The sequence below is a fragment of the Sorex fumeus genome, unplaced genomic scaffold, assembly GCF_029834395.1.
Source record: "Sorex fumeus unplaced genomic scaffold, SorFum_2.1 ptg000007l, whole genome shotgun sequence".
Classification (NCBI taxonomy): domain Eukaryota; kingdom Metazoa; phylum Chordata; class Mammalia; order Eulipotyphla; family Soricidae; genus Sorex; species Sorex fumeus.
The window spans coordinates 48161418-48175308 of NW_026606064.1; the positions used below are offsets into that span (position 1 = coordinate 48161418).

General features: G+C 55.9%; 1 protein-coding gene across 2 annotated transcripts in view; it reads right to left on the reverse strand.

Annotated features, from left to right (window-relative positions):
- Positions 1–1465: 1465 nt before the first annotated feature.
- PSEN2 (presenilin 2) overlaps positions 1466–13891 on the reverse strand; it is a 28426-nt gene continuing 16000 nt past the window's right edge. The window contains exons 4-11 of one of the 2 annotated variants that reach the window (XM_056131793.1): positions 12965–13106; positions 11218–11285; positions 10113–10333; positions 8695–8793; positions 6073–6156; positions 5665–5766; positions 3256–3374; positions 1466–2201 (exon numbers count right to left, since the gene is read on the reverse strand). In XM_056131793.1, the coding sequence (XP_055987768.1) occupies positions 2046–2201; positions 3256–3374; positions 5665–5766; positions 6073–6156; positions 8695–8793; positions 10113–10333; positions 11218–11285; positions 12965–13106 (991 nt within the window). In that variant the 3' untranslated portion in view covers positions 1466–2045. Of the gene's footprint in view, positions 2202–3255; positions 3375–5664; positions 5767–6072; positions 6157–8694; positions 8794–10112; positions 10334–11217; positions 11286–12964; positions 13200–13891 lie in introns of both variants that reach the window. The other variant, XM_056131785.1, reaches the window with a different exon arrangement.

Genomic DNA, 13891 nt, shown 5'->3' on the forward strand with positions numbered 1-13891 from the left:
TATTCCTGGCCCAGAAGGATCTCTTATTAAATATTTTTTTAAAAAATTCAAAGTCATAAATCATAAAGGTGAAACACCAATATTCTCACATATTTAAGAGTCTTTGGTTCACAGGACTTTAGGGTCGGAGGCAAGGAGGGCCCCCAAGTAGTCAAGCAGTGCTCAGGGAATCCAGACTGGTCTCAGAGACACTCAGCCTGGTTCTGTGGGCTAGACTCATTTTGTGCCCCGGCGGAGGTGTTGGTGCTGCTCTGACTCGGGGGTGGAGACTACCAGGGATACACTCGGCTGTGTTGGCGAATGGCCACACAGCGCTGGAGATTTAATTCAAGGTCCAACACATACAAATGAAAATCACTCCCTTTCAAAGAGTGCCCTCGTTGCCAAGTTGAATGAGCTAGTCCCAGGTTTTCCACTTTAACCTCCTGAGAGATTTTTCCACTAGAGAGCAGTCCTTATTCCCCTAAAATATTCCCTCCTTGACTTTAATGACTGATGCCCTCACCATAGCTGATGGTCCATCAGATTGCAAAAGCTGGCACCTAGGAATTAGCCACACTGTGTTTTCCTTGTCTACAAACAGTACAGGTCAAAGAAAATGCCCTTCATGCCTCCCATCAGAACGTATCTTCTTCCTCTGCTCTGAGCACAAACAGCCAGTTTCTCAGCACCCGTGATTTCTGAACCAAGTAGTAGAAGCATCAGCGTGAACGAGGCAAGGTGACAGGGAAATGGTGAGATTAGTTGAGAAAGGTAATGTCCACATGGAGTTGAGGCCACTGGGAGAGACGTGGGGGAACACAGCCTGAGGGAACACAGGCTTCTCACCCTTGAAAACCACCATCCTGCCACTTAACATGGGGCATGTGATGAAGCACCACGGAGCCGCCGCCACCAAGACTGGCACTTTGGGATCATCTCAGAAGAGCCTTCCGCTGGCAGTACACCCAGGCCATTCTCCCTTCTACATGCTTTTCTTCCAGGTAAGGAGTATTGGGTTCACACCCAGGATAAGCTGCCGGCCTAGACAGGACCTAAAGCAGTGTTCACTCTTCTTACACCTGCAGGCCAGCACCTGTCCAGCACGCTGGTCCATGGACTGGCAGTTGTAACCAAGAGGGAGACCTGTGGTGTCCAACCTCTCTGTATTTACAGACTTGCACCTCTCAGTGAACCAGCTGTTGAAGACCCTGACTAGCCTGGAAGGGGAATAAGCCTGTGAACCAGATAGGGGCTCTCTGCAGGCCCATGTGTACCTGTCAACTGCATGGCTGAAGGAGGGTCCCTAAGGCTTCTCCTTGGCACACCATGGCTTTGGAAACCAAAAGAAATAACTGCAGAGAGGCAGGTCTAAGTCTCTCTCCCTCATAATGTCCTCCATCTGATGCCAGAGGACATTACCCCAAGAAGAGACCCAGACTACAGGGAGAGGGGTCAACATCCACACACAGACCAAATACCAGCATTCCAACAGGTTTCATCTATTTATTGATATTAATAGTAAGCCACTCTCCAGCAGTAACTACTGGTACAAGAATAAGACTGTTTCTTAAGGTAATAAAATAATGAAGACATCATAGACAAAGCATTGGGAATATTCCTTGCAGAGAAAATTGGCTTTTCTTCTCCGGCCACAGTGACCGGTGCCAAGTGCCATCGGGCATGATCGCCTGGTCTCGAAAAGGCACGCAGGTTCCCTCAGCTCAGCCCTGGGAATGTCCCAGGCTCTGAAGCAGGCGCAGGCAGCCCTCACACCCCTCCCTGCGCCAACTCTTCTCCTTCTTGGGGTCCTCTTCCTGCGTCCTGTCGCTGAAGCCACCGCTCCTGAAGGGTGAGCCATGCTCTGGGGACAGGACAACTAGCACCAAAAAGCTGGTTCTTCCTCTTCTTGAAGTAAACACGATGCTTTTTGAATTCTCCTTTATTTATTTTCTTAAGGAAAGAAAAGTCTCAAAAATATATGGATATGGCACTAGAGTGTAAAACTATACAACCGCATTCAGTTAACATCTCCTAACTTACGATGGCCCGTGGTACCCGCTCCCTCAGATGTAGAGCTGGTGGGAGGCCAAGGTGTCCATGAACGGGCGCACCAGGTTGTCTGTGGAGAAGTAGAAGATGAGCCCGAAGGCGATGGAGATGGGAAGTGCAGGCAGCGCCTTCTTGAACACGGCGAGCAGGAGCAGGGTCAGGCACAAACCCTGTGGGTCAGGCAGGGGAGGCAGAAGGAGGCCCCTGGTGAGGACAGGGCAGGGAGGCACTTTGGGACAGCCTCATTCCCCGGCTCAGGATTGTTCAAGGATGTGTGGGCCACCAGCCCTGGGCAGCCCATGTCCCTGGAGGGAAGCCCATGTCCCTGGAGGGCAGCCCCCATGACCCCCTCCACCACCACCTGCTAACCCCAAGGACAGTGCGGCCCCTCAGGCTATCGCCCATCTGACTACACTGTGACATGGCTAACAGGATGGCAGGAGGCCTCCTATCAGGGGACATAGTTACACAAGAACTGGATGGCCTTGACTGAACCATCAGTTGTTCTCAGCAGCTGACACCAAGGGACCCAGAGATGCCAGGAGGGCCTCTGAAGCCAATATAGTGGCAGCCCAGCCTGTCCTGTCCAGGCCTCAGCAGGCCATGGCCCAGTGTTGGGTAGAGGGACCAGAAAACTTGCCCCCTCCTTGGGGATAGCCAAAGCTTCTGGGCAGACAGTACAGAGACTGAACAGCAGCGGGGAATGGGAGGTGGGGATGGGGATGGAACTGTGCCTCCCTCCTGAACCCATATGGTGGGCACACAGCAGATCCCTGTCGGATGGAGACGTGATCCTCAGGGAACATTTCCCCTGTTAGGGGTTTCTGGCCATATGAAGTGACCACAGGGGTCTCCAATGTCTTCTGGGGTTCAAACAAATGGAATCACCACCCTCCAAGGCCTTGGAGAGCCCCAGATTCAGAACCCCACAGTGTCTGGTAAGCGTGAAGGAGAAGAAATAGAGCATCAGACATGGGGGTGGGACCATTGTGCACTGTGGGCCCGGCTGCAACCTCTCAAGTCTCTGAGAAGCATAAAGGTCATGAGCAGGCTTCATCCAGACCGACCCAGGCACGGCTTCCCGGAGCCACCCTGCACCTCCCTGAATCTGGAACCTCCCTGTAAACTGCCTTTCTGGGGATGACAGCACCTGAAGATTCCCCCCAGGGCTCCTCAACCTGCTCCCCACACCCCACTGCCCTGAGCAGTGGCCAGCCCACTCACGATGAGGATGGCCACGAAGCAGGCCAGTGTGGTATTCCAGTCCCCGCTGCCAGTGGCGGCCGCCTTGCCCACCAGCACGCTGTAGAAGATAAAGTCTCCGAGGCCGAGCTTCACACCCCCTGTGTGAGGAGGGGAGAGAGGTTGTAGGAAAAAACTATGGCACCTCCACAGCCCAGTGCCCTCCATCCCCACCCCAGGCTCTGGGATTAGCTCTCGAGAAACATCTGCCTGTGGGAACAGGTAACCCTCGGCTGTGAGATTCAGTTGGCATTTCTTAGAACCTAGGCAAAAACTGGTGCTTGGCAGTGAATTAAGAGTTAATAAAAACACAATGCCTGGGTTTTAGGGTTGATGAGCAACTTAATGCAGTTTGTTATTACTGGGGATTTTTTGTTTTGTATTTATGGCTTTTTGGTTTTTTGAGCCCCATCTCACAGTATGCAGGGGACCACAGGTGATGCTGAGGATTTGAACTGGGTCAGTGCGATGCAAGGCAAAATGCCTTAATACCTGTATTCTCTCTCTAGTACCTATTAAAAAATATATATTTTTTTAATTATTTTGATTTTGGTTTGGTTTAGGGTGTCACAGCCAGTGGTACTCAGGAGTGGCACCTCACATTGCTCAAGAGATCATTATTTGAGTCAGGGAGTTAACTAAGGTCAGCCACAAACAAGGCCAATGTCTTGCCTCCTACAGGAACTCTCTGGCATTCTTAGTGCTAAGTTTAAAGTATGGGGTTTTGTACAGTTCTTTTGGCAGGGGAGGAAGGGAGGATGGTTGCAGCGAGCAGGGTTTGCCAAAACAAGCCATGCTTAGGACTTACTCCTGGCTCTGCGTTCAGAGATTACTCCTGGCAGTACTTGGCAGATCCTATGTGGTGCCAGGGATTGAACCTGGGTCAGATGCATGCAAAGCAAGCACCCTACCTGTTGCATTATCTCTCTGGCTTCCAAAGTATGTACTTTTTTTAGGAAATTAAACAGCACTACTTTCAAGAACATGGGTAAATACTTAGCTATCTTCTCAATACCCTCCCCTGCTTAAACAGAGGCAAACTTAATTTGTAATGAGCTTATCTATGTCTGGTAAGTAAAAAGGAGCTAAGTAAACAAGAGCCTCTCAAATGCTCTCACTGGCGTCCATTGGCATCACTGCCCACATACACAACGTCTGACCTGCACACTGGGAGTACTTTGCAGCCATGCCTGGCCCCTTTTCTCCAACTTCTCACCCTGGTTCCCAGCAGGAGGTATTCCCCATCTGCCTCTCTCTGCTTGAGCCCCACCTGTCCCCAGCCCCACGACACCCCTTTGATTTCCACACTTTCCATTCCCTTCTGAGATGCAGAGACAACCGATTCTGCCCCCACCAGCCCAGTCAAGGCCACCCCAGTCTCCAGGGGCACCCGCAGTCCTGCTGCCTGTCCCTGCGCCTGGCCCCCTCTGACCACAGCTCACTTTCTCTGCACACATCCTGCCCTTCATCCTGAGACTGGTGACCCTGAATCCTGCCTCCATGGATATGACAATAGCTCGTACTTGCTGATGCTCTATCTCAAGCCTCCAACCCTTCCTCCCTCCCTGGATGACCCTCTCCTATCCCCATCTGTCTCACACCAGCCCACCCCACCCTGGCTCACCTCTAGGACTCCCTAGTGGTCCCTGTCCCTAGACCCTATAGATGCAGGCCTATGCTTGGGGGCAGAGGGGGTTGGCCTGGGTGCAGGGCTGGCCTGGATGCAGCTCTCTCTGCTTGGCTGGGCTTTTATTTCCCTCTGAAGACCCACAGCCTCCCCATAGCCTCCTGGGGGAGACCCAAGCGGCTCTAGGGGGCAGAAGGTGGAGGTTTGGGTTACCCCTGAGTCAGTTACAGTGCTCAGGGGACCAAATGCAGTGCTGGGAATCAAACCACAATCAGCCCCATGAAAGGGAAATGCCTGAAGCCCTATGCTTTCTCTCCAGCCTAACACCCCCCTTTTCACCTTAAAAGGTCCTTCGAGCCCCTCCTGGTCCAAGTGCCCTCTCTATACCTCTGGTGCTGAGTCCTGCCTTTGAGCGTCCCTGCAGAGCAGCTTCTAGAGCTCAGCTCAGACATCACCTCATCAGCATGCCGACCCCTTCACACCAGTCAAGCACTGCCCGCCCCGTCAAGTGTCCCCAGGACCCGGCTCTCCTTGCATCCCTCCCCTGCCCACATGACCAGTGCCAGCGCTCACTGAGCCAGCACCTGCCCCAACTCTCATCATTCATGATGGTCACTGATGGTCACTGCACCGACAGCCTGGCGGCTCCAGCCTCTACTATCTGTGGTGTGATAAGGGGCCTCCCTGCTCTACCTTCAGGGAGCCCCACCTTGGGCCCGACCCCTCCCCAGGCCCAGGCAGACCATGTGGACAAGGTAACTTACTTTCTTCCTCTTCCTCCAGCTCTTCCCCAGGATAGCCAGTCAGTGGGGGCTCAAAGACTTCGGGGTACGAGGGATCCCCGAAACTGTCATAGGAATCTTCTTCTAGGTATCCATGGGAGTGGGGGAGGGCAATGAAGAGAGAAGAGTCCAGTTAGCAAGTTCTCTGGACCCAGAAGACAAAACTGCCCTCACCCACCAGCCCCGCCAGCCTGAGGCCAAGCATAGCCCCATCACAGGACAAGGAGAGGAAGCACAAGAAATGGGGCCCGAGCAGGGGGTGGGGGGAAGGGAGGGGGCAGGGGGGGGTCCCGGAGACTGGGTTTTCCATCGGCCCCTCCCGATGTGGCAGCTCTGCAGAGGCCATGTCTGCTGCCCTGTACAAGCGAGGAGCAGCATCCCAGTACTCACCCATCTCGGGGTCGAAGGGGAGTTGCAGTGCTCCCTGCGAGGAGGGGTCCAGCTTGGCCATGCCCACCGTCCACACCATGGCAGCTGGGGAAGGAGAGGGAGGTACATGTCCCAAGGTTACTGTGTGACTCAGGGACTTTGTGGAAGGCCGGTGTGACGATGCCCCAGAAAGCCTGCCCAGGACCCTCAGATCCCGGGGCATCTGCTCTGCCCACTGTGAGGGGCGACGCCAAGAGGGGTCCAGATGCACTGACCAGTGTGGGGAGGCAATGCCTTTCCTTCAACAGTATCAGAAACTGAGCAGTGAACAGTGAACTAATTCTGTTTTACTGTACTGAAATTGAACTGAAATCTCTCTCTCTCTCTCTGTCTCTCTCTGTCTCTGTCTCTGTCTCTCTCTCTCTCTCCCTCCCTCCTTATCCTGCAAAACTGAAACTCCACCCACTGTGCAACAGCTCCCCCATATTTCCTCTTGCCACCCCCGGAAGCACTCTTCTATTTTTTGCTTCTAAGATTTAGTTTGCTTATCTGAGTGGACTCCACAGGGCATGTTCATTGTGGCTGGATCAATCAGCTCCATGAACAGCCTCCGGTTCATCCAAGTGGCAGCACGTGCCAAGGTTTCCCTGCTCGTCATGGCTGAGGAACATTCTGTTCTCCTTGCTGGTTCTCTTTTGCTGATCTGGGATTCCTGCTACCTAGGTGTTTGCCTTGCACGCAGCCAACATGGCCGACCCGAGTTCGATTCCTCCGCCCCTCTCGGAGAGCCCGGCAAGCTACCAAGAGTATCTCGCCCTCACGGCACAGCCTGGCAAGCTCCCCGTGATGTGTTCGATATGCCAAACACAGTAACAACAAGGTCTCCAATGGAGACGTTACTGGGCCCGCTCGAGCAAATCGATGATCAACGGGAGGGCCTTTACCTTTTACTTTTACTGGCCCTAGGGAATCAAGCCAGGAGCAGGTGGTGGGAATATCCGTCAAGGTGCTGCCCTCAAGTCCCCTGATGGAGTCCAGGACTGGCTCCCTGAATCATGTATTTTACTCCTCTGGCTTGGCACCATCTCTTTTGTCCAAATTTTTATCTGATATCGCCCACTGTCTCATAGGGTAAAATGTCCCCAAACGCTCCACAGCTGCCCTGAGGACACCTGGAGCCCCCTTCCTCTCAGGAAAAGGCCATTCTATCATTTGTGCTGCTCAGGCCACTAGTGTGAACATCACTCACACCATCTTGTTCCCACAGCCATTCAAGAAGTAACCACCACCAGTGAATCTTGTCAATTCCCAAATTTGCCTCCAAATTCCAACCACAGTTGCAGTCTACATCGCTGCAGGCTAAACCTCGGCCCCTGTCCCGGGACTGTCAGTCTCCAACCCCAGCTCTGCCTCCACTCTCTCCCCTGCAAGGTCTATTCTCTGCTTGGCACCCTGCATGACCCTGTTTAAGCACGGATTCAGGCTGGTCCACAATCTTCTGGGGGAGTCACATGTCACGCAGGCATAAAAGCCCAAGTCCTGGCCCTGGTCTGGGGTGCGGGGGGTTGCACTCCTTCCCTGCTCCCCCAGTCCGGCCTCCAGTTGCCTGCTAAGCCCACACCCACCTAGGAACTTTGTATCTAGTCCCTTTCATCTGGACCCTGATGTTCCTTGGAGGGATTCTGGCCACAGATTACCTTGAAACAGAAGGTTCCCTTTACCACCAAAACAGAACCCCCTGCCACCATCACCTGACCCAGCCGGTCTGGCTGTAGAACACCAAGTTCCTGACTTGGGTGTCTTGCTAGCAAGTTACTGTCTCCCAGAGAGGTGAGCTCCAAGGGGACACAGAGAACAGGGCGCAGGGGACATGGGAAATAGGGCTCAGGGAACACGGGGAACAGGGCTCAGGGGACACGGGGAACAGGGCTCAGGGGACACGGGGATGGCTGTGTTCCTTCCTGGGCTCCCTCTGCCCTGGCACAGCCATGACCACCTTTCCCACTCAGCCCCACCCCACCGCCCGCCCGTCTCTGCTACAAACTTCATCCAGCCCTCAAGCTGTTCAACACACCCAGCGCACCCTCCAAGGAGCTGAACCCCAGAGATGCAGCCTTTCTACGTACCCCTCAGCCCTCCCCCACCCCCGGAAAACAGATGGCAGTTCCAGGACTCCAGGAGCTGTTACCACTGCACCCCAAGCTAACTGCCAAGTGGCGCTAAGACACAGGCTGCTGAGCATGCACAGAGCTCTTTGCACACAGGCCCTGAGCCGGCAGCCACCCAACCCATCGCTACCAAGACTCAACTTCAATGGAGCTGGTAAGGATGTCCAGCGGGCAGCCCTCCTTTCCCCTTCTCTGCCCCACCCCCCCCACCCCCCCACCACCATGTCCTGTCCTGAAAATCCTGAAGGCTCTTCTCAGGAATCTGCCTGCAGCCAGGGTGGGGGCAGGAAGACAATGCAGCTGCTCCCCCCAGCTCCCAGCAACTTCACCTTCCCCAGGCTCTCCCTTTCCTGGCTTTCCCTTCCAACTGGCCAGACAAGGTCTCTGGAAGGTGGCGGCGCCCTCCTCCCCTTGGTCGGGGGTAACAGGGTCCCAGCAGCCCCAAGGGCGGACGCCTGAAGCATGAGACACTCACATGAGTAAATCAGGGCAGGGAATATGGGCTCATTCCTCTCCTGGGCTGTTTCCACCAGCATTCTCAGCGGTCCTTTGGGGCACAGGACAGCCACGAGATCTGGGGAGACAACGGGGTCCTTGTCAGGTGCAAAAATGAACTTTACCACTCACACAAAATCACGCAATCTGCTGCGCCAAGGAGATCACACTGAATGAAATGAGTCAGAGGGAAAGGGAGAGGGAGAGTGATCTCTCTGGTACGAGGGTTACAAGGAAGCAGAGCAGGGAACAACAGATGCCCAGAGGCAACCAAGCTAAGATCTGGTCTACAGGGCTGAGAATACCATTGCTGGGGGCCAGGGTTTGAGGGGTCTGGGGGTAGTGAGACACTGGTGGAGGGAAGTAGATGCTGATGAGGATGGTGGCATCGAAATGTATTCACAAGCATCATTAACAGTGTCTGGAGCCAGAGACGGTGAGGTACGGAGGGCACCTGACCCACATGCTGCGGAGCCAGGTTTAATCCTAGCACCCTACAGGGTCCACCCAGCTCCGCCAGGCATGGTCTCTGAGCACAGAGCCAGGAGCAAGCCCTGAGCACTGCTAGGTGTGGCCCCAAAACAAAAATAAGGTTTAAAATACTGTAAATCTGGAGCTGGAGCGATAGTATAGCAGGTAGGGTGTTTGCCTTGCACATGGCCAACCCGGGTTTGATTCCCAGCATCCCATATGGTCCCCTGAGCAGCGCCAGGAGTGATTCCTGAGTGCAAAGCTGAGTAACCCCCAAGTATCGCTGGGTGTGACCCAAAAAAGCAACAAACAACCAGTAAACCATGGTGCTTCAAAAAAAGAATAAAACAAATGCCCCCAACTGTCATTCCTGAGCCTCCCTCAGAGGCCAACAGGGCCAACTCCTGGGACTGAATGCCCGCTAATATGTCTTCATTCCCACCCCACCTCCTCCTCCGGCCCTCTCCAGAGGGGGCACAGGATGGAACCCAGAGCAGGACCTGGTCGAAAAGGACAGAGACCAAGGAAGAAGAGCCATGAGTTCCCAGTACAGTACCAACAGGCTGATCTTCCTTACCCTTCCGGTGGAAGTAACAGATCGGGAGTAACACCCTCACGGGGCCCTGGCTACTTGTCACGTCTGTCCCTAATCCGGGGCTGGTTCCAAGGAGCAGAAAAACTTAACAGCGCACCTTGGGGCCCTCAATGAGGGTGCAATGAACAGGCATTAGGGTCAGCAAACCCATAACACCGAGATCCCAGGTGCGTGGAAACTAGAGCCCTGACCAAGCTCAGATGTAGCCCATCCTGGCTTCCTTGGGGAGGGTGAAGAATGTTCTAGAACCACCTCAGGCAGCAGGGACTGGGTAGGCCTGGATGCCCCCCTGCCCCTCGACGTAGCCACCCCCACCCCCACTGTCCACCTACCATACACAGAGATGGCTCCCAGGATGACCCAGGCCGACCACTCGGGGAGGTACTTGATGAACACCAGGGCCATGAGCGCGCTGATCATGATGAGGTAGGCCTGCTGCAGCACCAGGGGGCCCTTCCAGTGGATGCACACCATGCCCACCGCCCCAAAGTTCCACACGGTCAGGAAGAGGGTCGGGTAGTCCATGGCCACATTGTAGGTCTTGAGCACTTCCCTGCAGGAATAAAGCCCAGCCTTGTGGGGGTGGGAGCTCCGAGAATGTATCAAGAGCCCGTCAGCCCCCCCGCCCCATCTTCCTCAAAAGTCAGTCCAATCTGGGCAGCCCCCGCCACTGGTACCAGGCACTCACACACTCCCACCCTGCACATCCATGAGCCCCATAATAAACCCCTGAAATCTTTTAATCTTTTAGTGGGGGGCAAGGTAAAGTTTTGCCTTTGGGTTAATTTGCGTGGACACATGAATGCGTCTCTCTCTCTCTCTCTCTCACACACACACACACACAGACATACATGCATTCTCTCTCTCTCTCTCTATCTATCTGTGTGTGTGTGTGTGTGTGTGTGTGTGTGTGTGTGTGTGTGTGTGTGTGTGTGCTGGGACAGCCCTTGTGTCCATGGAAAAAGAATTCTGGAAAGGGGCTTTCTTCTCTTCCTCTTGAGTCTAGGGGCAGACTGGCACCCCCAATCCAGGGCTACAAAGATCACAGTTGCCTAACCTCAGAAACAACCACCACTACCCCAGAAAAGCCTAGAACATCTCTATGGAGGGATCTCCCACGCGCCTGGGGCTCATGGACCGACAGCCTCTCGCCTGACGGAGGGCAATGGGCTGCTGCTTTGCTTCTGCTTTGCAGAGCCAGCGCCGGAATCCAGGGCCTCCCTCAGGCCAGCCCCAGCCAGAGTGTTCAATAGAGAGCCAGAGGGAGCACGGGTTACCCAAGAGCCCCCACCCCCAGTCCAGAACACTGAAAATGAGGCCCTGTGGGAGCAGGGGGTAGCTCCTGGAGCAGCAAAGCTGGAGCGGGACCTGGCCCCTGGTCCCAGCAGCCCCAGAGAATTACTGCCTCACCGCCACCACCATCACGCCGCCACTTACCCGAGGTAGATGTAGGTGAAGAGGAACAGCAACATCAGTGAGGACATGATCAGCCACCCGTGGATAAACTGGGCACAGAGAAAGGCAGTGTGACTCCGAGGTGTCCCCAAATCCCAGGTTCCTGGGCCCAGAGCACCGGGTGAAGCAAAGGGCGCTGTGCCTTCAACCCCCATTAGGCACAAGCCCAGCATGCAGGGAGGAGCCACTCTGCATGGAAGGAGGGCTGAGGGGCTCAGGCTCTCTCCAGGTTGGGAACCTGTGTGGGTGCGGGCACCCAGACCCTCTCTCACTGACAGGGCAGGCTGACAGTTCCCACATGCCAGGCCCGACTCCAGACCCTGAGCTAAAGCCAAGTAAGGTTCTGCCCACACACACACTGTGGGGGTGGGGGTCCCAGGCGCAGAAACCAGTGCCCATCTCAGCAGTTGGTGACCCATGCTCAGAGGGCGCGCCTGGCAGTGGAGAGAAGAGGCTATTCAAGGCGGTGGGTGCGGTGGTTCCTGGGGCAGCTCTCTGAGAGATAGTATAGTAGGAATGGCGTTCGCCTTGCATTCTACCAGCCGGGTTCAATCCCCAGTATCCTTATGGATCCAAGTCCTGCCAGGAGTCCTACACACAGAGCCAGGAGTAAGCCCTGAGCACAGTCAAGGGTGGATGGCCCCAAAACAACCGAAAAAAAAAAAAAAAAAGAGAAAACCCAGGGTGTTCCCTCCTGCACAGGTTGCCTCCCTCCTCCCCCGCCCCGCCTCCCCCCTCATCCCACCTCACTCCCTGTCCCCCACTCTTCTGGCCAAATACAGGAGGGTGAAGGCTGAGTCTGGCTTAGTTGATGCAAAACCTGTCCCTTTGCAGCACAGGTGCCAGCACTGTCAACTCCGCCCTGAGGATGGCCTCAGTCACACCAGTAGGGGCCACTGGGAACCTGGTGAGCAGCAGCAGTGAAGGCACCCCAGAGCCATGGATGAAGCTCCTGAGTGATGGCTGAGTACTGAGTCCCACGCTGGTGGCCTATCGCCAGCTTCAGGTGTCCCCTGCTCTCCTGAGCTGGAACCCTCTGCCCCTGACAAGCAGCTCTCCTCTGCTTCCCACACTCCAGCCTCAGGTTTCCCACCTCAGTGAGGAACAGGGTCACACAGGGAGTCCCAGACCAGCCACTCCCAGAAGACCTGCCCCGGGGTCTCTCCAGATGGAGCCCCTCCACACCTCCTGCTACCTGCCCCCTAGATGTACCGGGCGAGCCTGGGGAGAAAGGAAGGTTTCCAATCAGAGCAACACGTCAAAGCCCACGCTGGCCAGAAACAATCAGGCTGAGGGGACAGCAGCATCGATGTGGACAGACAAGTCTCTGAAGTGGGCGCGCCAGAAGGGACGGACACCCTGGTCCCTACCCCCAGCTGCTCTGCAGCGATGATCCCTCAGGACCTGGAGACCTCCCGATAGCCTCTGGGTGGCCCGCTCCTCTCAAAAGGGAAATGGAAAAATAAAAAAAAGAGAATAACCCCAGAGGGGGAGTCTGGGTCGAAGGGAGACTGGAATGAAACACCTCTCTTCTTCAGGGCAGCAGCCACAAAGGCAAACCCACTTGCCACGAGAGAAGTGACCACTGAGCACTGCAGGGTGGGAGCAGAGAGGGCAAGCAAGCGGACTGGACAGCCACGCCGGGGTGGGGGCCAAGGGAGGGGGAGAGGCCTGGGGGAGCCCCAAACCCCAGAGCCCGGGGACACGGCGCCGGGGGCTCGGGGCTGACCTTGTAGCAGCGGTACTTGTAGAGCACGACCAGGAAGATGGTCATGACCACGATGACGCTGATCATGATGAGGGTGTTGAGCACAGAGTTCAGCAGACGCTGGCCCACGGAGGGCGTGTCCTCGGTGAATGGGGTGTAGATACTGAGGGAGAAGGGCAGGGCTGCGGAACCCCCTCCTGCCGGCGCAGGTCTCCCCACCCGGAGGGAGCCTTGGGGGTCGGCGGATGGCGGCGCCCTGGGAACCCCCCATGTCTGGCTCAGGCACTGGTCCTAGCCAACAGGCCCACCCGCCCGCCCGCCTGCCCCCGGCCCTCCGCCCCAGTCAGCCGACTGAGGGGCAGGGCCTGGACGGCCGTGCTGGCCTCCATCCCTCCCCCCCCCCAGCACCTGCCCATGCTTCCCACCCTCCATGCCCTGCCCACCCCCAATCCCCACCTGCCGCCCCACACATGCTCCCAACTGTGACCCACCCACCCTTCTGCCAGCCATCAGGACCTCCTCACCCTCTACCCCGCCAATCCCTCCAGCCTTACAGCCCCGAAGCTGCACAAACAGCTACTGAGATTGGGGGTGAGTCACTGCTCTGGGGGTGCCATGGGGCGGGCGCTCTGATCCCCTCAATGCTCCTGATCCCCACAGACCCAGCTGGGCCTGAGAGGAAGGTCAGGGGTGAAGGCACCTTCCTTGTACTGAGTGGAGCCCAGTTCAATCCGTTGGCACCACCTGGTTCCCCGGGCATTGCTGGTACGGCCCCTGCAGTCCCTGGGTAATCCCGGCAGGGTCCGAGCAGCACATGCCCTCAGGGTGAAAAGCGGTAGGAAGGGAGCCCAGGGCCTGAGGCTGAGCACTCCTGAGCACTGCCTGGGGGGGAGGGGGCCTTACTCATCTCCCCAGACAAACAGCAACAAAAACCCCAAATGTGATGCT